The sequence below is a fragment of the Heterodontus francisci genome, chromosome 20, assembly GCF_036365525.1.
Source record: "Heterodontus francisci isolate sHetFra1 chromosome 20, sHetFra1.hap1, whole genome shotgun sequence".
NCBI classification, from domain to species: domain Eukaryota; kingdom Metazoa; phylum Chordata; class Chondrichthyes; order Heterodontiformes; family Heterodontidae; genus Heterodontus; species Heterodontus francisci.
In genome coordinates, this window is record NC_090390.1 from 70,602,606 (window position 1) to 70,629,211 (window position 26,606).

At 40.9% G+C, this 26,606-nt stretch overlaps 1 protein-coding gene across 1 annotated transcript; it reads left to right on the plus strand.

Annotated features, from left to right (window-relative positions):
• Positions 1-2,341: 2,341 nt before the first annotated feature.
• Positions 2,342-15,490, plus strand: dennd10 (DENN domain containing 10). Its single transcript, XM_068052995.1, has 10 exons — positions 2,342-2,787; positions 4,382-4,578; positions 6,022-6,101; positions 8,651-8,799; positions 10,288-10,399; positions 10,803-10,903; positions 11,168-11,275; positions 12,384-12,478; positions 13,948-14,162; positions 14,584-15,490. The coding sequence occupies exons 1-9, from the start codon at positions 2,748-2,750 to the stop codon at positions 14,116-14,118; spliced, it is 1,053 nt and encodes a 350-aa protein (XP_067909096.1). The 5' UTR covers positions 2,342-2,747; the 3' UTR covers positions 14,119-14,162; positions 14,584-15,490.
• Positions 15,491-26,606: the final 11,116 nt, after the last annotated feature.

Below are 26,606 nucleotides of genomic sequence, written 5' to 3' on the forward strand. Positions count from 1 at the left end.
AGAGAGAAAAGTCTCCTACAGCAAACAAGGTTTAAGAAGAGTACTGGGCCCCAACAAAAAGCAAGATCTGCCTCCAATCAAGGACTCTACAGTGAGCTTGAAGAACCATAACAAAAACTCTTCAGATATTGCCTCAAATGTTTCCACTTTATTTTTCTTCTGCTCTTTTCTGTCTCTATTTGCACGTGTGTATCGCATATGCATGCTAGTGTGGGTGCATCTTGTATCTGTAGGCATCAACTGAATTAGAGTTTAAGTTCAAGTTTAATAAGTTTCAACTTTTCTTCTTTAAACCTAAGAAAACCTGTTTGTGCTGTTTCTTTGCCTTATAATTGGAAGGTGGTGAACAAGGATTCACCAAGGGGGAGCTAAAAACACGGTGTGTTTAAAATTAAACCCTGTTAAAGTAAGATCAGGTGAAGGCTGAAAGAGACCCCTAGACACCTTTCTCACCTGGTCTTACATAAGCTATGTAAGGAATGGCACACTATTGGTTTAGCAACACTATACAACAAATATTTCATATTAAAATTGCATATAGTTGGTGCATGTAGTTGGTACATTGAAGCAACTGGCCTATACACATTTTATTTGCACAAAAATATATTGCAATTATGAAGTACACAATGGATTATAAATCAACAAAAAGTTACACGCTAATTATTAGAATTGTCATTTCAAAAGATAGATCTATAGCCAAGTGGCACTGTCTTCACAGAAAGCATTTTTATTTTATCGTGCTTGGCATCTGAGGTAAATAATAGCATGTTTCCTGTCATTCCATATTGCCTGGGTATGGTAATGTAGTGGTTATGTTACTGGACTAATAAATCAGGGAATGGGAGTTTAAATGCTGCCGTGGCATTGTGGGAATTAGAGTTCTGGAAATAAAAAGCTGTTGTCAGTAAAAATATGGTTAACTAATGTCCTTTAGGGGGGAAACCTGCTGTCCTTACCTGATTTGGCAGAAAGATGACTCCAGTCTCACATCAGCATGGTTGATTCATAACTACCATCTGAAGTGCCTAGTAAGGCACTCAATTGTATTAAACTACTATAAAGAATACCACATGGACTTCAGCATTTCAAGAAGAGCCACACCACCAACTTACACAGCAACTAGGGATGGGCAATAAACGTCAGCCTCGTATACATTCGAGAAATAATTTTTTAAAAATTAGGCAAGTTTGCAAAACATTTATTTTTGGTAATATAATAACCTTGAATATTCAAAAGGTGCAAACGTTTGTTTTCTTCAAATTATCACAAGCTATGGCTTGAATTTAAATATTTTGTATCAATCTCTAATTATTGTGTAAGTGTATTATGAAGTAGCTCTTTCATTTTGGAATGTCAATCTGTTACATTTTTAAAATATGATGATTTCAGTACTTTAAACTCTTTACACAAATGTGCATGACTGTCACCAGTTAATGTTTGTTTCAGAGGGAGTAGATGCATGAGAGACTGTTGGTGCTTGGTCCTGATGTAACTCCCACAATGTTCAAGTTTTGTAGCATTACATATTGAAGCATCTGTGAGTGTCTTCCCCAGTAATTTTTAAATGATTAGTTTTACATCAATGTTGATAATTTTGTGCAGATTTTGTGATTTGTTGTACTTCATCTACTCGTATGTTTGGTGATGTGTTCAAACTGTCACACTGAGGAGAGTCAGAAGTTTTATTGAGGTAATTGATTCCTGTCCACATTGTGTGTTAGTTTAGACTGACCACTTTCTGGTGTCTAGAATCTGGACATTTGCATTGTACCCACAACCCAGAACACCAACATTAATACAATGATGATAGTTCACCTCGGATAAGTACCCAAGAGGGTGTTTGACCTATGTACTTAATACACAAACTGTTGAACAATTTTTTAAAATATTTTGTTTTTTCTTAAATAAACGACAGACATGAGGAGATCATGAAAATCCTTAAGAGGTCTGTTCTGTAATGGTTTTTGTTAGGAGACAATAAACCAAAACAAGTTACATGTTAGTACATTGATATTTTAAAGGACACTTTTTCACAGTTCGTTGATATGCAGTAACAGTTGTCACAAAGGGTTTGCAATATCCCATGTTTTCTCTTTTCGGGTGTTGATCCACCTGCAGTGTATTTTCAGCATTTCTGGATTTTTTATTGGCACAATGGCATGCTTCATTTCTATTCAGGACACTCATTATTGGTTTCCAAACAAAAAAAAAACCTTTAAAATATCCTTTTGTCGTGAAGACATCACTCCTTGAAAGTGCAGTGTGCCATTCCTTGCACGGCTCCATATGGTTATTTCAGTCAAACTTGTCAGTGGCAGGCGGACAGTTTTTAACTGGGACACCAGAGGTCCTGAAAGATAACAGTGAGGAAATGATCTTTACATTTTAGGCGGAAACTTACTGCTTCTGAAATAAAACAGTTTAAAGAGTAACAGTTGCAGTAAGATTTACATTAACGAATGTAGCGATAAGTTACAGTGACAAAACCTGTTCTAGTAAAAATAATTGACATTATCAGTGGTTGCATTATTAATACTAGTTACATACTGGTTACATTGTAACAGTGGCAGCACAGTGATAGTTACAGTAAGTTATCATACAACGTACAGTAACAGTTCACCTTCGTCGACGGTGATTTCTTGTCCAGCTCCTGCTGAAGACTTATTTCAGAGGGAAGTGGTTCCCCATTGATTTGTTACCAGGCGGTTGTAGTGACTGAGCTGCTGGCGAGCAGAGTTGAGCAGACCATGGCTGAGACGCCGCTGATGCTGAGCGTGGGGCTGGTCGGTAAGCATCCGCAGACAGCGAAGCTGCTTTGGATGATATGTTACACTGACCCCTACTCTGTACCAACAGCGTACCGAATGGTAGACACTTGTCCTGGGCTCTGGAAGGTTTGCATTTTGGCCTGTCTCTCTGCGTTCTGTATGTACAAGGATCCGAAAAGATCCCGCTTAATGCAGATTATGTCCAATGAATTTTATTATTCAGATATAAACACATTTGCATATGTTCTGAGAACGCGTTTTGTTTCCTACATCGAAGCGGTTGATGCATTGCAAACATAGATATGTTTGAAATGGAATTTCCGTATTTCCTATTCGGTCACATGATGCAGGTTTGTGCCGAGGATCGAGGGCCTTCTCGAGCTTTACAGAATAACTTTTTTGCAGAGAATTCGGCATTGTCATGGTCAAAGTCACATTGTGATAGTTACTAAAACCTGCCACTCATTTTGGATGTGTACTTTATTCTTTTTGGTTGATATAATGTCCCCCCCCCCACCATCCCAGAAATGTTCTGTTCAGTAGTTCTGCTGATTCGTTTAGCATCACGCTTTTAAAAAGTGGGATTTATACCCCAAACTTTTAAAATTCCATTCTCCCACATCAAAATCAAATTTAATAATCAAACCAATTGATAAAGAACTGTACTCGAAGATAGTTTGCAATAGGACTGCAATTATTGTAGCTCAGTGCTAATACAGCAATTGGCCAAATACAAATTCATGTTTGTTTGTGTTCAGATTTTGTGGACACGTTTTATAGTCAAGGACATCAGGGATGTCAAATAACTCGGGATACTGAGCCTGACAGTGTAAGGACAGATTAATTTAAGTAGAGATAGCCATTAAACTAGTGCCTCAGCACAGTAGTGTCTGCTAATTGAGTCATAGTCATTTATGGCACAGAAGGAGGCCATTCGGCCCACCGAGTCTATGCCCGGTCTCCATGGAGCTATGCAGCTCGATCCCCATAGCCCTGCAAGTCTATTTCTCTCAGGTGGCCATCCAAACTCCTCTTGAAGTCATTGATTGTCTCTGCTTCCACCACCCTTGTGGGCAGCGAGTTCCAGGTCATTACCACCCGCTGCATTAAAAAAAGTGCTTCCTCATATTCCCCCTGCATCTTTTGCCCAAAACCTTCAATCCGTGACCTCTGGAGCTTGTACCATTTGTTAATGCAAACAGTTTTTCCATGTCTAACTTATCTAAGCCTGTCATAATCCTGTATACTTCTAGTAAATCTCCCCTCAATCTCCTTTGTTCTAAGGAGAATGAACCCAGCTTTTCCAAACTAACCTTGTAACTAAAATCCTCCATCCCTGGAACCATTCTGGTAAATCTCCTCTGTACCCTCTCAAGGGTCCTAAAGTCAGTCCTTTCTCTATATTCAATAATAATTCCACAAGAGTCCCTCAGACTGTTGACGCTTGCATCGAGTTCTTTGCAAGACATTGCTTTTAAAAGGCATAACAATGGGGAAGGGCAAACTTCTGCTTTAAAGGCTCATTTCCTGACAGAGTCAACCCTGTGCTAAATACATCTATACAACTTCAACACTGTTCTTTCACACACTCAGCGAATGTTCTTCCTACTTAGAAAAAGACACAAATGGTGATGCACTGTGGGTGTGGTGCTACCCTACCGTCACAGCAGAACTCCGAGAGCTGCTTTTAAGGAAATGCTGCCTTTCTGGTGAAAATGATGTCCTTCACACCTTTGTCTTTGGCCAGTTCAGAAGAACCTGGTATTATATCACAACCACACAAGTACAGGATCCCACCGCATTGTCAAAGGTACATAATGCTTTATTCATATGTTTTAATATGAGGACAAACTTTCTTCTTTCTCTCTTTCTCTCTCAGTCTCTGTGGGTCACACTGACCTTCTCCCAGGATATGTTGTTGTCATTCGGGGAGATACTGAATGCATATAAAGTAGAGTTCTGTACAGGCGAGAGGGAAGGAATTTCAGAGGACTGAATTCTATGAGCTCTTCGGCGTCAGGGAAGAGAAATCTACCCCAATGTAGTTTTGATTTGGGGATTGGAAGAAACTGCTTACAGTATAGAGATAAATCAAAATCCTTGTTAAATTAATAACTGAGAAAAGAGGTAATTTTCAGCAAAGTTGAGAATTGATCATTCAGTAATTTTAGAAGTAAAAAGGTGAATTGTATATGCTTATATATAAGGAGCAACTTTAGATTTTTTAATTGTACATTTTTGGAGAGGAAATAAAAAGGGTGCTCCTTTGAATGCTAACAATGATGTCCTACTAAGCTCCTTTTGAAGGCTGCTTAGTGTTGATGAAGGATTGAGGCATACAACAATGATCTTTGGTATCCTTCTGCTTTACCTGAACATTAGCCAGATAATTAACAAAACTGCTCTGTCAGTCAAACTTCATGTTTCATGATCCAAGATTATTAGTGTGTGTTTACTGTTCAAAGGAACAAAGATACAGAATTTACTATGTGAGAACTCTTCCTAAAGAACATGAAAATAGTCAAACTGAACGCACATAGAGGAGGTTCGCAAGATCAGTGGCCTTAATGCTGCCAGCGTTTTGACTGAGTTGGGGTTAATAAAGGGTGGAGATCGGAATCCAGAGTGCAGAGCCTTAGAGAAGTCAAACAGGAAGTTGGCAAACACGTGAATAAGGCTTTCAGCGCTAATTGGGATGAGTAAGGTGGAAGCTGGTGAAGTTGCAGATGTAGACATAGGCAGTCTTGATGACAGGTAGGATATGAGGTCCCAGGCAAAATGCAAATGGTAGATCCCAGTGACATTGATATGTGGAGCTCAGTTTTCCATTCATTCATGCACAAACGCTGGTGACAAGAAAAAAAAGTGGGTTAATTTTATTTTGAACGGAGCAACTTTGATTCTGAATGAAGATTTGGATAATGGAAATATTATTTGCTCCTTCTGTTCAGAGGCTGAGTAAGGGAATTCTGTCAATGGGATGACAATCCCAACTAATTTGGGAATATTTCGAATGAACACCAGCATGGACATGTGCGGTCGAATGCCCTGTTTCTGTGCTGTAAATACTATGTAATATGGTAGATTAAATGGGAGGAACTTTCTTATGTCATAGGCATATTAACTTTCCCTCTCAAACTCGATTCCCTGATTTTGCACCGAACGTGAGAATTGAAATAGAAGTGTAGCTCTAACCTTTGACAATGATGTGCAGGAAACATCGTTAATATCTTATTTTTCATTCTTCCCATAGGTGACCCATTTTTCTTTAGTACTAACTGCCAAAGACTTTAACCCAGAGAAATATGCATCATTTGGAAGGGTGTTATGTAGGTGAGTTTTAAATTCTGAGTTTATTCTGGACATTATATCATAGTCTTGATGGATCTGTTTGAATGTTACACATGGTACAGTTCATATACTCAGTGGGTCAGGGCTAAAAATAATCACGAAATACCAGTTTATATGCAAAGAAAGAACTTATATTTAAGCACTTTTCTCCCGTGGCTTAGTTGGTAAGTTCATTGAATAGTGAGAGAGAGAGAGAGAGAGAGAAAATTTGGATTTATATGGCACCTTTCACGATCTTGGGACATCCCAAAACGTGTTACAGCTAATGATAATCTTTAGTGTTGCCACCGTTGTAACCTAGGAAACATGGCAGTCAACTTGCAACAGGAAATCATGGCTGGGGACCTTTGGGTCCTAAAAACAACAATGAGTTAATGACCAAAATAATCTGTTTTACTGACGTTGGTTAAGGGATAAATATTGGGCAGGACATGCCTGCATTTGAAAGTGGGTAAATTCAAAACTAATCAGTGGAAATGTTGACCTCGATATTAACTGCCCCCGCCCCCCCGTGATGGGTGGGAGAAGATCGAGTGTGGTGGCAATGGAAGAACATGGGCGGCACAGTGGCGCAGTGGTTAGCACTGCAGCCTCACAGCTCCAGCGACCCGGGTTCAATTCTGGGTACTGCCTGTGTGGAGTTTGCAAGTTCTCCCTGTGTCTGCGTGGGTTTTCTCCGGGTGCTCCGGTTTCCTCCCACAAGCCAAAAGACTTGCAGGTTGGTAGGTAAATTGGCCATTATAAATTGCCCCTAGTATAGGTAGGTGGTAGGGAAATATAGGGACAGGTGGGGATGTAGTAGGAATATGGGGATTAGTGTAGGATTAGTATAAAGTGGGTGGTTGATGGTCGGCACAGACTCGGTGGGCCGAAGGGCCTGTTTCAGTGCTGTATCACTAAACTAAACTAAACTAAACTAAATAGTGAAATGTGCAGAACCTGAACTCAACATGCTATGCATGCACCCACTGCCACTTTTACAGCGATGGATATCGGTGCATCTGACATTGCAATTGGGAGCCCAACTTGAAATTAACTGCTGCTCCACTGGTTTCCCAGGGTTCCTGAAACTCAGCCATGAAACCGAGGCAGGAGCTACCTCCTTCCAAAGGTAAAGAGCACCCTTGGCACTCCTACTCAGCCAGGAAGAGCAGGAGTGCTCCTCCTAGATCCCTCAAGGAAGGCTTCAGTCTCCTCCAGCCTCCCCGCCCACTCTCCTGATTGTAGACCTCTTCCCCCTCCCGATTACCAACTGGAGCATCCTGCCTCCCTCTCAATTGCTGCACTCCCCACCCCCTCTGATTGCCAAGGACTGTCCCCAAGAGTCCCTGGCTATGACTTCCTGTTGCTAGTGTATCCTCCTACCTTCCTGCCAGCCTGTCTGTTTGCCTGGCTGCTGGATGGGAGGAAGAGCTGCTACATGCAAATGAGGCTGGATTAGCAGGATTTCATGGCCTTACTGAGCTCTTCGGCCATTTTCAGCCTCACCCGGTTATTGGGGGTAGGTGGAAATGTGGAGTAATTAGTTCAGCCATGAACTTATTGAATGGCGGAACAGCCTTGAGGGGTTGAGTGGCCTACTCCTGCTCCTAATTTGTATGTTTGTATGTTCTTGCATCCCATAAATATCAGGAACATTATTTTAGTGAACAAGTGGTACATCTATATAACTGGCTTCCTAGAGAGTCAGAGGAATAAGATTGTATTGATTCATTCAAATGCAAATTAGATAGATTTCTTTCAGAAAATAATATTTCAAGATACAATATATGAGTACTTTGAGACATGAAATATGGCAGATGTAACATGCCTGGGGAGAACTGGTGACTGTGGGCCTGTGGTTCCCAATGCTTTTCACCTCTGGGGTTTTCCCTAACCTTCAGCTTGGATCTGTTGTGGACAAATTGATAGAGATTGATTGCCACAGCATCACAAGCTCATTTTTGAGTTGCTCTACGAACAGTCACTTACTTTGTTCTCTATATACTTCATTACATGATCCAACAGAATGATATTGTGAGTTTTTGAATGATGTATTTCAAATCTGACTGGTTGGATAGATAATACATGATTGATACAAATTGGGCTTGAAATGCACTTGCCTGATGGTATTTTTAATTCATTCATGGGATGTGGGCATCACTGGCAAGGCCAGCATTTATTGCCCATCCCTAATTGCCCTTGAGAAAGTGGTGGTGAGCCACCTTCTTGAACCGCTGCAGTCCATGTGGGGCAGATACATCCACAATGCTGTTAGGTAGGGAGTTCTAGGATTTTGACCCAGCGGCATATGATATACAAGAAGCTCAATTTCAGAGTCAGAAATTTGAATCTGAAAATTAACTGGCTCTTGCAATTTAGAAAGATGAACCTTTGAGTTTCTGAGAGTGGTTTTCACTTGAAAAAGAAGCCTGTTCAAATGAGAGAAATTAGTGACTTTCTATACTGTTCCTGTCTTTAAAGCATATTTCTCCTATGAAAAAAGTTTATCAATTTAGTTATTAAATATAATCGTTTTAATTTTTCTGAAGGATGTATATGAAATATGGTAGTCCAGCCAGGATGATGGAAAGCTATATTTCTGTTCTTACCAATGGTATCTGTCAAAGTGAAGAGAATGGGTCATTTCTTACAAAGGATTATGATGCTAGAAAGGCATATCTTGCTGGATCCATTAAAGGTAAACAAAAAAAAGTTATGATTTGTGTTATGGCATAAACATAGGACCTAGCTTTTCCAAAAGTATTGATTGTGGTTGTGGTCCATCCAGTCCGGTGATATTGCTCTCTGACCTTGTCTGCACTACCTCTCGGGTTATGGTATGCGGCATGGTGCGTTGTCCTGGAAAACTGCAGTCACCGGGAGCCAAGGGCCCTTAATTGGGACAATTGTTTAGGGAGAGAGCTTGTTCCCTTTATCTATTAGTTCTTATGAAACAAGGAGTATAGAGTATATGGGAATACATTCATTTCTGAGCCAATATGGTTACCTACATGTGTTAATTCTGATCTATTTGGACCTTGAAATTTGTCTTAGATATGGTACTGTGTCGCTTTCTGCCAAGCAGATCGTTAAACCGTTGATATATTAAGCCATTGCGTCTAGAAAAAGGTCATTTATAATTTACATTAAACCACAAGTAATAGCAACATCTACTTCAAACTTATTTAAACTCATATATTTTATTGCAGAAATTGTTTATTTTTGAACTGCCTTTATTTTAATTTAACTATTTTACACATGATGATCCATTTTCCATTGTTAAGTCACTTTTTTTTTCATTTTACACCCAGACTCTCTTGAAAGTAGATGGTCACCAGCTGCCCTCTGATACCTCACCCACACCCACCTAGGGTACACTAGCAGAGTGGTTATGTTACTGGACTAATAATCAGAGGCGTGAGTTCAAATCTTGCCATGGCAGCTGTGGAGTTTAAATTCAATTAATTAAATAAATCTGGAATTACAAAAAAACTAGTATCAGTAATGGTGACCTTGTTGTAAAAACCTATCTGGTTCACTAATGTCCTTTAAGGAAGGAAATCTGCCATCCTTAGCCAGTCTGGCCTATATGTGACTCCAAGTCCACAGCAATGTGGTTGACCCTTAACCGCCCTCTGAAGTGGCCACTCAGTTGTATTCAAGAAGGTCGCTCACCACCACCTTTTCAAGGGCAATTAGGCAATAATTACTGGGCTTGCCACCAATGCCCACATCCTGTGAATGAATTAATAAAAAATGACCATTCTTGATATATCAGCCTAGAGAGTCAGTGTGGGTAGACTATTCCACTGTGGAGAACATTGCAGATGAGCTCAGTCCTGTTCACACCAGGCATCTGCTACACAAATATTCCAGCAAGGGAAAATGGACAGCAATTGTGAGTAGGGACCATAATTGGAGTTGCTCCCTCTCCCTTGCCCAGAAATGCTCAGGCCTCAACTCAACCTTCCACTGAAACCAAATAGTTCAACACAGACTGGGAATCAAACCTGGGATCATGGTGGTGCCAAGTGGTTCCTTTCAGGGGAGCTTGGATTTTTGGACTTTCCACAATAGCCTTTATTTTGGGCTATTTGTGCTTGGTATCAAAACAAGCTTTCTTCTGGTGATGTTGCGAAATGGACGGGAAGTTTTTGTTTTCAATGAAATTATTATTTTTTTCCAGATGTAATAAATCAGTTTGGAATGGAAACCATTATCCTGTACACTGCACTTATGCTAAAGAAGAGGATTGTAGTCTATCACTCTCGCATAGAAGCATTGCAGGAGTTTACCAGGTACAAACAACCCCCAGGGAGCAAATGATGGCATATTATGTTTCACAGTGTTTGCATCTTATATTCCACACCACCTAAACTTCCTTTTTTGGCTGCCATAACAATTTGACACAATCTTTCCATCATGTATCGCTGGACCCTTTGACTGCGATTTTAATGAAAAATGCTGAGGCACACTAAATGGAGAAACAGGTACATCCTGAGGTCACAGGTAGAAACTAATAGCTGGGAAATTGGAATTTGCTTGTAGATCCCTGACACTTGTTCTTGCAGAGAGGCCAGGAAAATCAGAGGGAAATAATGGGTTTTATTTTTACTTTTGTAAAAAAATAATTTGACACTTCAAGGCATGGTGACAGAAGTGTGGCAGATATGCATTTTACTTTGTAAATTTGTATTACAGGACTTTGCCAACATTAGTTTGGCATAGGCAGGATTGGTCAATACTTCATCCTTATGTGCATTTAAATCAAAATGAGCTGGAGGCCTTGAAGACTTGCAACGGTAGGAATATTGTTTTCTTTATCAAATCTACATCCAAAAACTTTTTGTTGTTGTGCTAATCCTGCAATATCTAATTCCAATAGGAATTGCAGTATCTTGACAGGAAAATTCATTTGTCCAGTTCTGGGGTGTATAAGATGTTTTTGAAATTCCAGTTATCCATTCATCTGGCAGCGAACATCGATGTGTTTTCCCCTATAATAGAGGGTAAATATCCACAGACTTCAATAACTGTTCTAACAGTTGTTTTCACTTCACACACAGGTTACATAGCTGGTTTCACAGACTTAAAGGTGACTGACCGCCCAGACATCTATGATGTGTTTGTGAACCTGGTGGAAAGTGAGATCATAGTTATGCCACATGCTAAAGGTATTACTGGCTGGTGTTTTAGTGCTTCACTGTAGTTCTTGTTTCACTGTAGTCCCGTTCACCCATCATCCCTGTGCTCTCTGACCTACATTGGCTTTCAGTTAAGCAACACCTCAATTTAAAAATTCTCATCCTTGCTTTCAAATCCCACCATGACATTGCCCCTCCCTATCTCGCTAATCTTTACCAACCTTACAATGCTCAAAGATCTTTGTGCTCCTTCAGTTCTGGCCTCTTCTTTAAACCCAGTTTTCAGCACTCCACCCTTTGCAGCCCTGGCTTCAGCTGACGAGGAGGCCCTAGGTTCTGGAATCGCCTCCCTAACTCTCTCTACCTGTCTAACTCTCTCCTCTGAGGTGTCCCTCTTTGACCAAGCTTTTGGTCACCTGTCATAATATCTGCCCATTTGGCTTGGTGGCAAATTCTTTTTGATAATGCTCCTGTGAAGCGCTTTGAGACGTTTTACTATGTTAAAGGCACTATATAAATGCCAGTTGTTGAAATTGAATATAGTATCAGCACTAAGATTTCATGCAGCAATAGAATTATAGAGTTTGTCCTTGCAAGCTTACATTGTTTCTGGACAAAGCTTTTTAAATTAATAAAATTAAGTTTTGGTAGCTGCAGATCTGTTTGAGGCAATTTGAAGTTGATGGATTAAGAATACTATACAAGAAGCATGTTGGTGTGACAAAGCATATTGGTTTAAGTGTGAGTTTATTTCCTGTAGTGCATTGGTATAACCATATTATTGTTAACAAGAAATTGTTCAATTTTGGGTCTATGTAGCACTTGCAGCAACTGCTGGTGCAGTAGCTTTGTGCTCAATGCCATCAATATGTGATGACATTCACAGAATTAGGAATTATATCTAGATCTAACCAATATATTGCATATTTTATGTATAGGATGCCCTTCTTGTGTCACACTAACATCCTGCAACATTTCCCCGTCACACTTTGTTGGCAATAACCAATTGTTACAAATTGTTTTATTCACTGTGAACAACACATTAGGGAGATCTGCTAATATAGGATAAAATTATTACTAAATTTTATTGTTACTGTTTGATGACATGTGTAGAACTGTTTAACTCTCTTTCCCGTAGAAACAATGACAATGGGTAAACTGCACAAGGACATTGGACAACTCATTGTTCAGTCAGCCAGTGACTCGGAGAAATCAGATGGTCAAGTGATTAAGGTGATTATTTGCCATTATGTCTTTGCAGAACTTCCGAGAGTATATAGTGATTGCTCCATTCACTAGTAGTTAGTTGGTTCATTTGTTTATTTATAGTCCTATTTTATTCCTTAAGTCCTTTATACACAATTTCCTGCACATTAGTTTTTTTTTCACGAATACATTTTTGCTTGATACTCCTTTATCCTGTTAATGTTATAGAATGGAGGAAAATAAACTTTCTGATAAGTTCCCAATCTCAACAAATTTTCGGAGGTGATAAAGAGAAAATAACTTACAAAACTGGAAATCAAGTAATTGATAGCCCCCGCAAGTATAGTAGTTATGGTACTGGACTAGCAATCTGAAGGTCAACTTCAAACCCCACCAAGTCAAGTTGCGTTGTGGTGAATTCAGTAAATCTGCCACCAGAAAGCATAACCATGAAAGCTCCCAGATTATCATTAAAAACTCAACTGCTTCACTGATACCATTCAGGCAAGTAAACCTGCCACTCCTACCTAGTCTATGCGACATGTATGCTTAATATCCTCTACCATTATCCCTTCAGGGCAACAAGGGATCCTGTAGAGTGGAGGTAGCACAAGTACCATTTTATTTTAGTTGAGAATCCAATTACTTTGCAGTTAGATAAGAAGGAATGGATTCTTCTCAATTTATATATCTGTTGGAGGCAAATATAGCCTCCTATAAGCATCTGAAGTTTTTCCTTTAGGATTAATTGACTGGAACTATTGGAATATCCAAATCACAGTGGATTATTTCATGACCTTTGATTGAGACGTACTGATTTTGTGAAGGGTTCAAATGCATTGGTACTTAGGTTGAGAGAGCTGAACTCCCATCATATAGAATCCTTTAAACTGGTTTCAAATCCCAGTCCTGCAGGTTAAAAGGCCATGTATTGACTCACTGCATGACCCAGGCCATGGACATTATTGTTACGACCAATTAGTTTGTTTCAGGTTGGAGCTGTATTCTTTGCTTGCTAGTTTTCTTTCCTCCCTTCCTGTCTTGAATATGTTGATTCTTATGCTGGGGTACAGTTTGTCTTTGTGCCTCTCCTATATGACAATTCATACGTGAACCTTCATGGTCAGTATTGCTGGGCCATTAAGGCATGGGTGGCATCACAGCCAATGCTAAGTCTGTCTTCACCCAAGTCCACACTTGTATACTCCCAGGAGGGGTTGCTGATTGTGAGGTCATGAACAGCAGCCCATGTTGACTTTCCACAGTTCAGGACACTAAGGCCAATTGTGGCACACCTACCAGTTGAGATCAGCTGCTTTAGACCAATTGGGGGTTGAACTCCACACCTTCCTAGTTTGTGTGACTTAGATCTACTTACAGAACCATCAGGGAGCCAAGGGTTCAGATTTAAATGAAAGGTGAAAATAATAAATTCAAGACTCTTTGTGTTGACTTCCATTTTCATTGTTGCTTTCCATTTTCGTTGTTGCTTTCAGGACATTTCACAAAAAACAAAAGAAATATTGGCCAATTTAGCCACGCTGGCACCAAATGATGGGGGGAAACCTAAAATCACTCTGGAGATTCTGAAGGAGCGCCGTTTCCCACCAGCAACCGAGAGCTTCCTGTATCATTTAGCAGCTGCGGAGCAAATGCTTCAGTTCTGACCGTTGCTGTCTACATTCTGCTACCTTTAATCTAGTGGACCAAGGTGAATTATTAGAGATGCTATCAGGCTTAACAGCTAGATTGGGTAAATTAGTAAAGGATGGAAATTTAACTTACACACAGCATATTACTTCCTGGCTTCTCAGTAATACAAGTTAAATGAAATTCCCATATGGTCCATCAATTAAATGAATGTGTGCAAACTTGATTCTACATTTGACACTTATTTTTAAAGGATCACATGAACTTCTTAGTTAAGGGAACTACATGCGAGCCCAAATATTTGGAAATCTAAACATCACTTTGAAGCAAAGCTTCACAAATTGTTATGGACTCAGTAAAAATTTATTTTCTCTGAAATGATGTTTTTGAACAATTTTGTCTGTCCTGCATAATTACAGTTATCAGGATTCATTTTTCTATCTATATACCTGTTTATTTATCTGTGCGCTGTTCTTCAACAGCACTTCCCAAACCCATGACCTCCACCACCAAGAAGAACAAGAACAGAAAATGCATGAGAAAATCATCACCTCCAAGTCCTTCTCCAAGTCACACACCATCCTAACTTGGACATGTGTCGCTGTTCCTTAATTGCTGCTGAGTCAAAATCCTGGAACTCCCAAACAGCACTGAGGAAGTACCTTTATCACATGGACTGCAATGTTTCATGAAGGTGGCTCACTACCATCTTGCCTCAGGGGCTACTGGCGATGCCAGTATCCGGGGAAAGAATAAAAAAAACTTATGTAAAGTTTTATGCTTATATTGAACGTTATGTCTGTTGTATTACAGGCAGTTTTCATTCTGATGATTTCATGGTCTTTTCATGTATGTCTTTGGCTAGATCTGTACTTTTCTTCTTTCTAATTGGTCACTTTCTACTCATTATTTATCAATCATATTCCACACAACCTTTCTTTCTATCCACTGAACACCCATGACAAATTTTCTACCCAATCTCAGTTCAGAAAAATAAATTCTGTGATGCAGTCCCATGACACACCCCTCTCAGTCTCAGACTGATAATGATGTTGCTTTAAGTGAAAAGAATTCTGAGGTGAATGAATTATTATAGCGTCCTTGAAATAGAACAGTAGCGAGATTGCACATAAACACCATGCAGCTCTGTTCACTGGACTCTGCTGTACGAGTCGTGAACCATCTTGGGCCCATTTCTGCCCTATACCCAAGCTTGTGTTGCATTTTCTCCACCCATCAGACACACAGCCCCATCACCTTTTCTGCTCCAGTTGATTGTAATAGTTTAGAAAAGATTGGGGATGATGTCTGTGCTCATCAAGATGACAGCTATAACTGGTACTACTTTGGAATCCAGAATTGAATAAAGTTTATTGATTTGTATTGAGACTATCCGCTTCTACAGTGGAACAGTTACTTTACCACTGGGGCTTAGTAGCATGTTGGCTGTGGAGGTCAGAAAGATGCTGTTGAATAATGCAGATGTGAGAATGGATAAGTATTGTGTGATTTTGTTTGGCTAGTTTTGGGGATTTCAGAGCATTTATTCAAAACATCCTCTCAGGAATTTAAATGGGTGGAGTCAAACCAAGATGAAAGTAGATTATGTAACAGGAGCATAAGGCAAACTTCTCATTCTGTGATTTATGTTCTTATGCTAACCACAAGAGGCAAGAGTGCTACCACTGAGCCAAGGCTGACCCTGGAGCCCTTAGATAGAGGCCTTACATTCAGGGATAGACTTTTGCCACATTTGTTTGGCACAAATCCAAATTCAAACCCTAGAGGTGAAAGATATGCCTTCCACTGTTCTACCCTGTCTGACAACTCTTTATTTATACTGAAACACTGGGCGGCATTTTATTATAGGAACAGGAATCCTGGCAGTGGGCCAGAAGGCAGGGGGAAGACCCCACCTTAGCCCTCCGTTTGACCCCTGAAGCTATTGCCTGCCCACTGTTGAGGACACTGCCCCTTTAAGGGATGAGCTTCCACCTCCAGAGCTGCCGGCCAACCAGAAGGCCGGCAGCTCTGCAGTACCAGCAGTGCCGCTGGGAGCAGTGGCCATTGCCAGTATTACAGGAGGCTTTGCAGTATGAAGAGAGAGAATACCCAGGGTAAGTTGAGAAGAGTTGGGGTCACCCGGGCCATTCAAGCAGGTGTTGATGAGGATGGGTGGGCAGAGATAGATCTTCCTGAGGGAGTTAGCTATTGCCACTGGGGGGGGGGGCCCAGAATTGCCCCCAAAGGAGTGTCCCCCCTCCCCCAATGCCACTAGGAGGCCCTCAGGTTTTACCTGGAGGGATCTCAACGTGGCGACGGGCTCTTCCACCTTCTACAAAATTGAGGTGGACCTGGGAAGAAGCCCTTAAATGGCCATTAATTGGCCTCTTAAGCATCTCAATTGGCCTGGGGGAGAAAAGGCCATCCTCTGCTTTCCCTGCACTGGACAAAATGGAAGGGGGCCTGGCAATGTTAGGAACGGCATCCCCTGCCATTTTGTTTGCTCCTCACCCACCCCCTCCCCCCTGCTTCCGTGCCCACCTCCAAGGGCAGCACAAAATTTTGCCCACTATCTCTAATGTTTCACAAGGCACTTCACAGAAGCGTTATAAAGCAAACGGAGATATTAGTACAGATGACCAAAAGCTTGGTCAAAGAGGTAGGTTTTAAGGAGCATCTTGAAGGAGACAATCCTTGATGAGAGTAAGGAGCCTTTTGCCTTCTATTAATTTTTTTTAAAAAACGATGTACTCTGAGTTTGCACAATTTAACATGGAAGCCAAAAGTTCAATCTAGCCACATTAATGTACTGACCCTAAAAATAAGTCAGTGTTATTCAATATATATAATACATGTACTCCAAAAATAACTAATTATGTATGGGTTGCAATCAACTTGTAAAAGGCAATGAATGGAAATGATCTGCGGGGATATATAATAGCAAATTGATATAAACATCCACAACAGCACATTTCAATAATGACACATTTTGTGGTGACAATTTTGGCTCGATTAATGAGACCACACCATAATTACTCTGCTGTTTGTAATAGCTATAACTGGGACTGATAATAGTAATCTGATCTGCATAACTGCTGTGAAATGTAAAGTTACATCTGTAGTCCCAGAAGATTAAATTCTTGAAGATGACAGTTGTCTACGTTTTGAGGGGAGGAGACAGATTTCAAAACCATTTAAATTTTACAATGTCGTGGTGAGACACATGGAACAGATTGCTCGACATCAACTGGGTAACTTCATTTGACAAATAAATTTTACTTCCTTTTTTGAAAGTAGGGGTTCGATTTTAACTCCCAGAAGGCTTGGCAGCAAAGTGAGCGGCAGAAAACAGGCTAAGCCAATTTTAACAGTCAGGCCTTCTTAGCATTTTGCGTCCCAACTTACCAATCAAAACAGCTGGGAGACTGGCAGGCTGTTAAAATTGGGCGGTAGGAGTACATTGCCAGGAAGTACCCAGTGGGGAGACAAACTCCAGGACAGGATGATTCACAGGTTGCTTCTAGCATCTGGAAGAGCACTCCTGCTCCTCATTGCCCACAATGAAACTTACTTTACTGGGCCTCTTCTGGCCTTAGCTGTTGTTTTTGTCAGGGTTTGCCTGATGGTGAAGCCCTCACTGATGCAGGGGGAGAGTTAAAAATTGAGCCCTAGAACTCACTATAAAAAAGTGGGACTGAGCAAACACTCACCCTATTTAACTACATGTACAACAGCCATTCAGAACTTTTTGCCTCTTTCCAGCCTTGGCACAAAGCTTATGATCTCCTATTGAATTGGAATCCATCCACTTCTTAAAAATGTTAGAATATTCAACAGACTGGTGGATGCTCGATTCTGTAATTTATCTGTTTAAACATGACGCATTATTTTAAGGTTGATTTTTTTTAAAGCTTTTACCAGAATACACTAGTTCTGTCTAGTTAATGAGACTTTAAAAAAAAAAAGTATTAGCTAGATAACCACTTGAGGGAGAAAGGAAATAGAAGGTTATGCTGATCGGGTTAGATGAAGAAGGGTGAGAGGAGGCTCACATGGACCATCAATATCAGTATGGACCTATTGGGCCGAATGGCCTGTTTTTGTGCTATAAATTCTATGTAATTTTACAGCAGTGCAGTGCAGTTTGAGGAAGCTGTATTATTTAAATGTACAAAATATATGACTGTGTGAATGCTACTACTACTATTGAGTTAAAGTTTACATAAGGTTTTTTTGTATGGCTCGGTAAATTTGATGTTTGGTGTACAAATGATAGCCCCGTGCCATTTTTAGCAATTTTCATGATCATGGCCAACAATGAATAAAATTGTATTTGACTGGCTCAATCACTGCAGTGTATGAGCGAAGGTTCAAAAAGCGCACCAAACCAGTTGGAGACAGAGAGAGAGAGGAGCGGAGCTTCAAAAAGTGCACCAAACCAGTCGGAGACAGAGAGAGGAGCGGAGGTTCAAAAAGCGTGCCAAGCCAGTTGGAGACAGAGAGAAGCGAAGATTCGGACAGAGAGAGAGAGAGGAGAGGAGAGTCAGAGACAGACAGAGAGGAGCACAGTGGGAGAGGCAGGAGCGGAGCCGGGGAAAAATTGAAAAGTGGCATCAGAGTGACGTCACATTCAACAGTGAGAGCAGGGAAACAGAAAGCCGCTGGGGTCAGTATTCAGGTAAGCTTTTAAATTAAATTTAATTGAAATCAAATATAGAGTAAGACTTGATCGATTTATTAGTATATAAACTAAAAACTAAAATGGATTAAAAAACTAAAGACCTCGGAAATTTAAAAAAATTAAAATCTAATTAAATAAAATAGAGAGGCAGGGCCAGGCGATGTGTTGTGCCTACATGATGTGGGAGTTGGTAGACCCCATTGTGGTTCCTAGTGACTACATCTGTAGCAAGCGTTGGCTGCTCGAGGAACTCCGGCTCAGAGTTGATGAGCTGGAGTCTGAGCTTTGGACACTGCAACACATCAGGGAGGAGGACAGTTACCTGGACACTGTGTCTCAGGAGACAGTCACACCCCTTAGATTAACTACCTTGAATTCGGCCAGTGGTCAGGGACAGGAGGGTGTGACTAGGAGTGAGGCAGGTAGAAGGATCCAGGAGGTAATGTTGCAGGAGCCTCAGTCCTTGTCCTTGTCCAACAGGTTCGAGATTCTCACTCCCTGTGTGGACGAGAGCAGAGACTGTAGGGAGGATGAGCAAACTGACCATAGTACCATGGTACAGGGAGCCATTCAAGTGAGGGGAGAAAAGAGAAATATAGTCATAATCGGGGATTGTATAGTTAGGGGCGTAGACACTGTTCTCTGTGGCCAGGATCGAAAGTCCCGACGGCTGTGTTGGTACCATGGTTCAGGATATCTCATCTGAGCTGCAGAGGAACTTGGAGTGGCAGTGGGAGGGGAAAGGTCCAGTTGTCGTGGTCCACATAGATACCAATGAGGTAGAGCGAGGATAGAGGTTTTGCTGAGGGACTATGAGCAGCAAGGAGCTAAATTAAAAAACAGAACCAAATAGGCAATAATCTCCGGATTACTACCTGAGCCATGAGCTAATTGGCACAGGGTCAATAAGATTAAAGAGGTAAATGCATGGCTCAAAGATTGGTGTGGGAGAAATGGGTTTGAATTCATGGGACATTGGCGCCAGTACTGGGGAAGGAGGGAGCTGTTCTGATGGGACGGGCTCCACCTGAATCATACTGGGACTAGAGCCCTAGCGAATTGCATAACTAGGGCTGTAGATAGGGCTTTAAAGTAAATAGTGGTGGGGAGGGTTCAGTTGCATGGAAAATGAGGAAGTCAAAGTTAAAGGAGAAGGTAGGAGTGCAGGTTAGCGATGAGGCTGATTGTTAGCAGAAAAAAAAGGTAGGGACAGAACATGTGAATGTCATATTGCACCAAGGAATCGTACAAGAGTAGGGAAATTTGATCATAGAACAAACTTAAAGGCTTTGTATCTGAATGCACAAAGCATTCGGAATAAAATAAATGAGTTAACAGTGCAAATAGAGATGAATGGGTATGATTTAGTGGTGATTACTGAGATGTGGTTGCAGGGAAACCAGGTTTGGGAATTGAATATCCAAGGATACTCAGTATTTTGGAAGGATAGGCAGGAAGGAAAAGAAGGTGTAGCTTTGTTAGTAAAGGAAGAGATCAGTGCTGTAGTGAGAAATGATATAGGCACTGGAGATCAAGATGTAGAATCAGTCTGGGTAGAAATAAGAAATAGCAAGGGAAAGATGACCCTGATGGGGGTAATCTATAGGTCCCCAAACAGTAGTTCTGCAGTGGGACACAGTATAAACCAGAAAATACTGGGGGCTTGTAAGAAAGATACGGCAATAATCATGGGTGATTTTAATATGCATATAGACTGGATTAATCACATTGGCAAAGGTAGCCTTGAGGGAGAGTTCATTGAATGTATTAGAGATTGTTTTTTGGACCAATATGTTGTGGAACCAACCAGGGAGCAAGCTATTCTAGATTGGTATTATGTAATGAGGTGGGATTAATTAGTGATCTCATAGTTAAGGATCCTCGAGGGAAGAGCGATCATAACATGATAGAATTTCAAATTCAGTTTGAGGGCGAGAAACTGGAGTCCCACATTAGCATTCTGGAATTAAACAAAGGTCATCACATAGGCATGAGGACAGATTTAGCCCTAGTGGACTGGGCAGGAAGACTAAAGGTTGATGAGCAGTGGCAGATGTTTAAGGAGATATTCAATTCCGCCCAACTAAAATATATTCCAGACAGGAAGAAAGATTCTAAGAGGGGGAAAAAACATCCATGGCGAAGCAAGGAAGTTAAGGATAACATAAAGACAAAATCTAAGGCATACCGTATTGCAAAGGCCAGTGGCAGGCTGGAAGATTGGGAAACTTTTAAAGATCAACAAAGGGTTACTAAAAATGTAATAAAAAGAGCAAAGGTAAATTATGAAAGAAAATTAGCGCCAAATATAAAAACGGATAGTAAAAGCTTCTATAAGTATATAAAAGGTAAGAGATAAGCTAAAGTGAATGTTGGTCCCTTGGAGGATGAAACTGGGGAGTTAATAGAAGAAAACACAGAAATGGCGATGACACTAAATCAGTATTTTGCCTCAGTTTCAATGGTGGAGGACACTAGTACCATCCCAATATTAACAGGTAATGCAGAGGTTATAGAAAGAGAGGAACTTAGAACAATCATCATCACTAGGGAAAAAGTACTGAGCAAACTATTGGGATTGAAGGCAGACAAGTTCCCAGGACCATATGGCCTACATCCTAGGGTCTTAAAGGAAGTGGCAGTGGAGATAGTGGATCCATTGGTTACAATATTCCAAAATTCCCTGGATGTGGGAAAGGTTCCAGTGGATTGGAAAAAAGCTAATATAATGCCCTTATTCAAAAAGGGAGGCAGAATGTAGGAAACTATCGACCAGTTAGTTTAACATCTGTCATTGGGAAATTGTTAGAATCCATTTTTAAGGAAGTAATAACAGGACATTTAGAAAGTCAAAACGCAATCCACCAGAATCAGCATGGTTTTATGAAGGGTAAATCGTGTTTGACTAATTTGCTAGAGTTCTTCGAAGCTGTGACAAGCAAAGTGGATAATAGGGATCCTGTAGATGTAGTATATCTGGACTTCCAGAAGGCATTCGACAAGGTGCTGCACAAAAGGTTAATACACAAGGTAAGATCACATGGGGTTAGGGGCAACTTATTAGCTTGGATATTCTTTTTTTTAATTCATTCATGGGATGTGGGCGTCATTGGCCAGGCCAGCATTTATTGCCCATCCCTAATTGCCCTTGAGAAGGTGGTGGTGAGCTGCCTTCTTGAACCGTTGCATTCCATGTGGGGTAGGTACACCCACAGTGCTGTTAGGAAGGGAGTTCCAGGATTTTGACCCAGTGACAGTGAAAGAACAGCGATATAGTTCCAAGTCAGGATGGTGTGTGACTTGGAGAGGAACCTGCAGGTGATGGTGTTCCCATGCATTTGCTGCCCTTGTCCTTCTAGTTGGTAGAGGTCACGGGTTTGGAAGGTGCTGTCCAAGGAGCCTTGGTGCATTGCTGCAGTGCATCTTGTAGATGGTACACACTGCTGCCACTGTGCATTGGTGGTGGAAGGAGTGAATGTTGGTGGATGGAGTGCCAATCAAGCGGGCTGCTTTGTCCTGGATGGTGTTGAACTTCTTGAGTGTTGTTGGAGCTGCACCCATCCAGGCAAGTGGTGAGTATTCCATCACACTCCTGACTTGTGCCTTGTAGATGGTGGACAGGCTTTGGTGAGTCAGGGGGTGAGTTACTCGCTGCAGGATTCCCAGCCTCTGACCTGCTCTTGTAGCCATGGAATTTATGTGGCTACTCCAGTTCAGTTTCTGGTTAATGGTAGCCCCTAGGATGTTGATAGTGGTGAATTCAGCGATCATAATGCCATTGAATGTTGGAGATGGTCATTGCCTGGCATTTGTGTGGCGCAAATGTTACTTGCCACTTATCACCCAAGCCTGGATATTGTCCAAGTCTTGCTGCATTTCTAAACGGACTGCTTCAGTATCTGAGGAGTCGTGAATGGTACTGAACATTGTGCAATCATCGGCAAACATCCACACTTCTGACCTTATGATTGAAGGAAGGTCATTGATGAAGTAGCTGAAGATGGTTGGGCCTAGGACACTACCCCGAGGAACTCCTGCAGTGATGTCCTGGAGCTCAGATGATTAACCTCCAACAACCACAATCCCCTGATTCCCATTTACCTCAGTTTTGATAGGGCTCCTTAATTCCATACTCGGTCAAATGCTGCCTTGATGTCAAGGGCAGTCAACAGCTAACCAACAGAAAACAGAGAGTCAGGATAAATGGGTCTTTTTCTGGTTGGCAAGATGTAAACTGGTGGGGTGCCACAGGATTCGGTCCTTGGGCCCCAACTATTTACAATCTATATTAATGACTTGGATGCAGGGATAGAAAGTACTATAGCCAAATTTGCAGATCACACTAAAATAGGTGGGATAGTAAGTTGCAATAAAGAAATAAGAAATTTACAAATGGATATGGATAGGTTAGGTGAATAGGCCAAAATTTGGCAGATGGAGTTTAACATGGATAAGTGTGAGGTTATTCATTTTGATCGGAAGAATAGAAAGGCAAATTATTATCTAAATGGAGAGAAACTTCGGAGTGCTTCAGTGCAGAGGGATCAGAGTGTCCTCGTCCATGAATCGCAGAAAGCTAGTATGCAGGTGCAGCAGGTAATAAGGAAGGCAAATGGAATTTTGGCATTTATTGCTAAAAGAATAGAATATAAAAGTAGGGAAGTGTTGCTGAAACTGTACAAGGCATTAGTGAGACCGCACCTGGAGTATTGCGTACAGTTTTGGTCCCCTTACTTGAAGAAGGATGTAGTTGTATTGGAGGCAGTTCAGAGGAGGTTCACTAGATTGATTCCAGGGATGAGAGATTTGTCTTATGAAGAGAGATTGAGCAGTTTAGGCCTTTACTCTCGAGAGTTTAGAAGAATAAGAGGAGATCTAATTGAGGTATACAAGATGATTAAGGGGATTGACAAAGTAGACATAGAGAGGAGGTTTCCTCTTGTGGGGCAATCTAGAATGAGAGGTCATAGTTTTAGGATAAGGGGTAGCAGATTTAAAAGAGAGATGAGGAGAAATTACTTCTGTCAAAGGGTCATGAGTCTGTGGAATTCACTACCCCAGCGTGCAGTGGATGCTGGGACATTGGGTAAATTTGAGGCGATAGACAGATTTTTAATTAGTAATGGGTTGAAGGTTTATGGAGAACAGGCAGGAAAGTGGAGTTGAGGCCGAGATGAGATCAGCCATGATCGTATTGAATGGCGGTGCAGGTTCGAGGGGCTGAATTGCCTACTCCTGCTCCTAGTTCTTATGTTTATTATTGACACAGTGACATCTAAAATATGAGCCGTTCTCTTCCATCTGGTCAGCTTTTTTTTTTAAATCTCAACATTTTCTGCAAGGATTTTGCTAAATTATTTGAGAATTGCTGAAAATAGAGACATATTGTCGAAGCTTTTCATCTTGCACTTATCAGGACAATACGCAAGAATAATCAATGTAAGGGAAAACAACAACTTGTACTGCATGAGAAGAGTGCACTGATTGGTTGGCAAGTGAACTCTGATTGGTAGAGGCATTGCCATGGAGAAGGCACCAGTTTGCACATCCCTTCTGCTCTTCGCAACAGGCAAGGTATAGGCCATACCCAACCAGCCCGTGCTTGCAAAACACAGTGTCCGACGTTAGCTTTGATTTCGTGATTGGACAACATTTGCTAAATAATCCGCAGTGTGCTAAGCATTACACTGGCAAGCAATTTAAGATTGTCAGTATGGCTCGCAGTGTAGCGCATACTGGAAGCTATATATTAACTCACAGGGCTCTGAGAGAGAGAACGAGAAACCCCCAGTTGGGGATGCATGTGTCAGAATTCAGTTGCTTCTCCTCTGCTGCAGAAAGACACAAGCTTAAAACCACAGATGGGGAGGGGCGTATTACACAACAGTCACTCAGTCAGTCAGTCAGTCATTCAAAATAGCAGTTAGCTGTATTTCTCTCTTACTAAAGAGAGAACAGGTAGTTCCTTTAAACTTATTGGGTCTTGGTTCTTGCTGTGGCATGAGCAGACATTTCAGCTCCCTCCTCACAATAATTGCAGTGTAGGATGCAGTGTTGCAAATTAGGTAGCCATCTTATGCTGCTAGCAACATCATCCTTTTAGCTGGCCCTTTGAAAAAAGTAGAAATTCAGGTCTCCAGTCAGTGTATTAAAAGAAAATGTTCAACAAAGCACATTGGTGTAATTTCATAATTAGGGCTAATCCCCATCATTGGCCCTGGAAAGCTAATTTTACAGTTGGGGAATGTCTTAATGACAATGATCATGTTAAAAAGTCCCACATTTTTATAGATTTTTTTTTTCAAGTTTGTTTCTTTATTTTAGCTTCCATCTTACTCCAATCACAGACACTTATGTTTTGCTATCTGAAATGTAGGTTTCATTTAAATTTCAGTGGTTTTAACTTCCTGGTTTGCTGTGTGAATACTTGGTTGTGATTGGTTCCTTACCTGCTTGCTGACATCACTGCTGCTGCATGCCACGACATCTTTGACTTGGTGCCAGCTTTAAAGTGCCGTCAGGATAGGGGAAACCCACATAGTAGAGATCACTAGATCTTTGTGAGCAGCTTTCTTCAAAGGTCAGCAGCGAGCACCTTCAATCGCTGACCGCAAAATCTGGGCCGTTAAAATCTCATGCAACATTTTTAACATTAATGTTTTAATGGCTTGGCTTAAATAGAGAAAGTACAGTTGAGTGCTGGTAAAATTACAGGAAACTTTAAATTTAACCATGAGAGCACTATTGTATTGATGCTTATTCAGGCCAGGGGGTGCCAGTCAGCTACACCATACGCTAGCTGCAAGAAAACTTAATATTCAAAGGTGAAATTCTGTGTGCACTCAGAGATCTTAGACTGTGAACACTCCCATCTTTAGAATACTGAAACTCCAAATTGAGAAGCAGGCCATTTGTTGCATTAGGTTATAACTCAAACTTGTTCTTTGGCAGCAAACGTTCAACTTGTTCAACTCGACAGAGACAAGGAAGAACTCATTGCACATTCCAACATAGTTATTTAGTGAGATACAATATGAACAGCAATGCTTAACTGCGTTCTGTATACACACTCCAAATTAAATGCTCCTAAACAATGGGAACAGAATATTTTCAAGTTAATAGCTTAATTCTTTTTGCACAAGCAGAGTTAAAATGTTTCGAAAAATGTGATTTTATATTTAATACTGAATGAAGAGTGTTAAAACTAATCAATTCATTTAGGAGAGAAAAACCATTTTGGTGCACTAAGCAAGTTTACCAATGTGAAATTATCCTGCTTCAAAGCACTGACTTGTGGTTTGATGCAGATCCATCTCCACCATACTATAACTGGCAATTACTCCCAGTCTTGAAATATTGTTACACACAACAAAAAAAACTATTCAGATACTTAAATATAAAATTGATGCTGTTGGTTAAAATTACATATTTAGAACTCTTCAGTTCTAGTCTCACCATTAATCCCACTGCTTAGAATTAAATAGTTACAATGAGTACCAGAATAGTGATGCCTCTGGAGGAGGCTGTATATATAAAGCAATGTGGTGCAAAGTACCTCCAGAGATCAGCAGCACTAAATGTGGAAGGGATGCTGAACATCACATCTTTCCATTTGGCGCAGGCAGTGAATAGCTACTCTCAGTTTGTTTGTACAGGTTAGCAATTCAGTTCTCCTGATCCCTAGAGGAATTACCCTCCCAAACTTGTAAGACTCTTGAAGAATTGCATATGTGCAAGGTCACATGGTGGCTTGTGTGGCTGCTGGTACACTAAATCTGCCCCACAACATAAATAGGGAGAATTCATAGCACTTATCACATG

Coding starts and splice junctions, on each gene's coding strand:
- dennd10 (XM_068052995.1), top strand. CDS start 2,748: ATGGCTGAGACGCCGCTGATGCTGAGCGTGGGGCTGGTCG. Junction 4,579..6,021: donor ATCCCACCGCATTGTCAAAG/GTACATAATGCT, acceptor TTCTTCCCATAG/GTGACCCATTTTTCTTTAGT. Junction 6,102..8,650: donor TTTGGAAGGGTGTTATGTAG/GTGAGTTTTAAA, acceptor ATTTTTCTGAAG/GATGTATATGAAATATGGTA.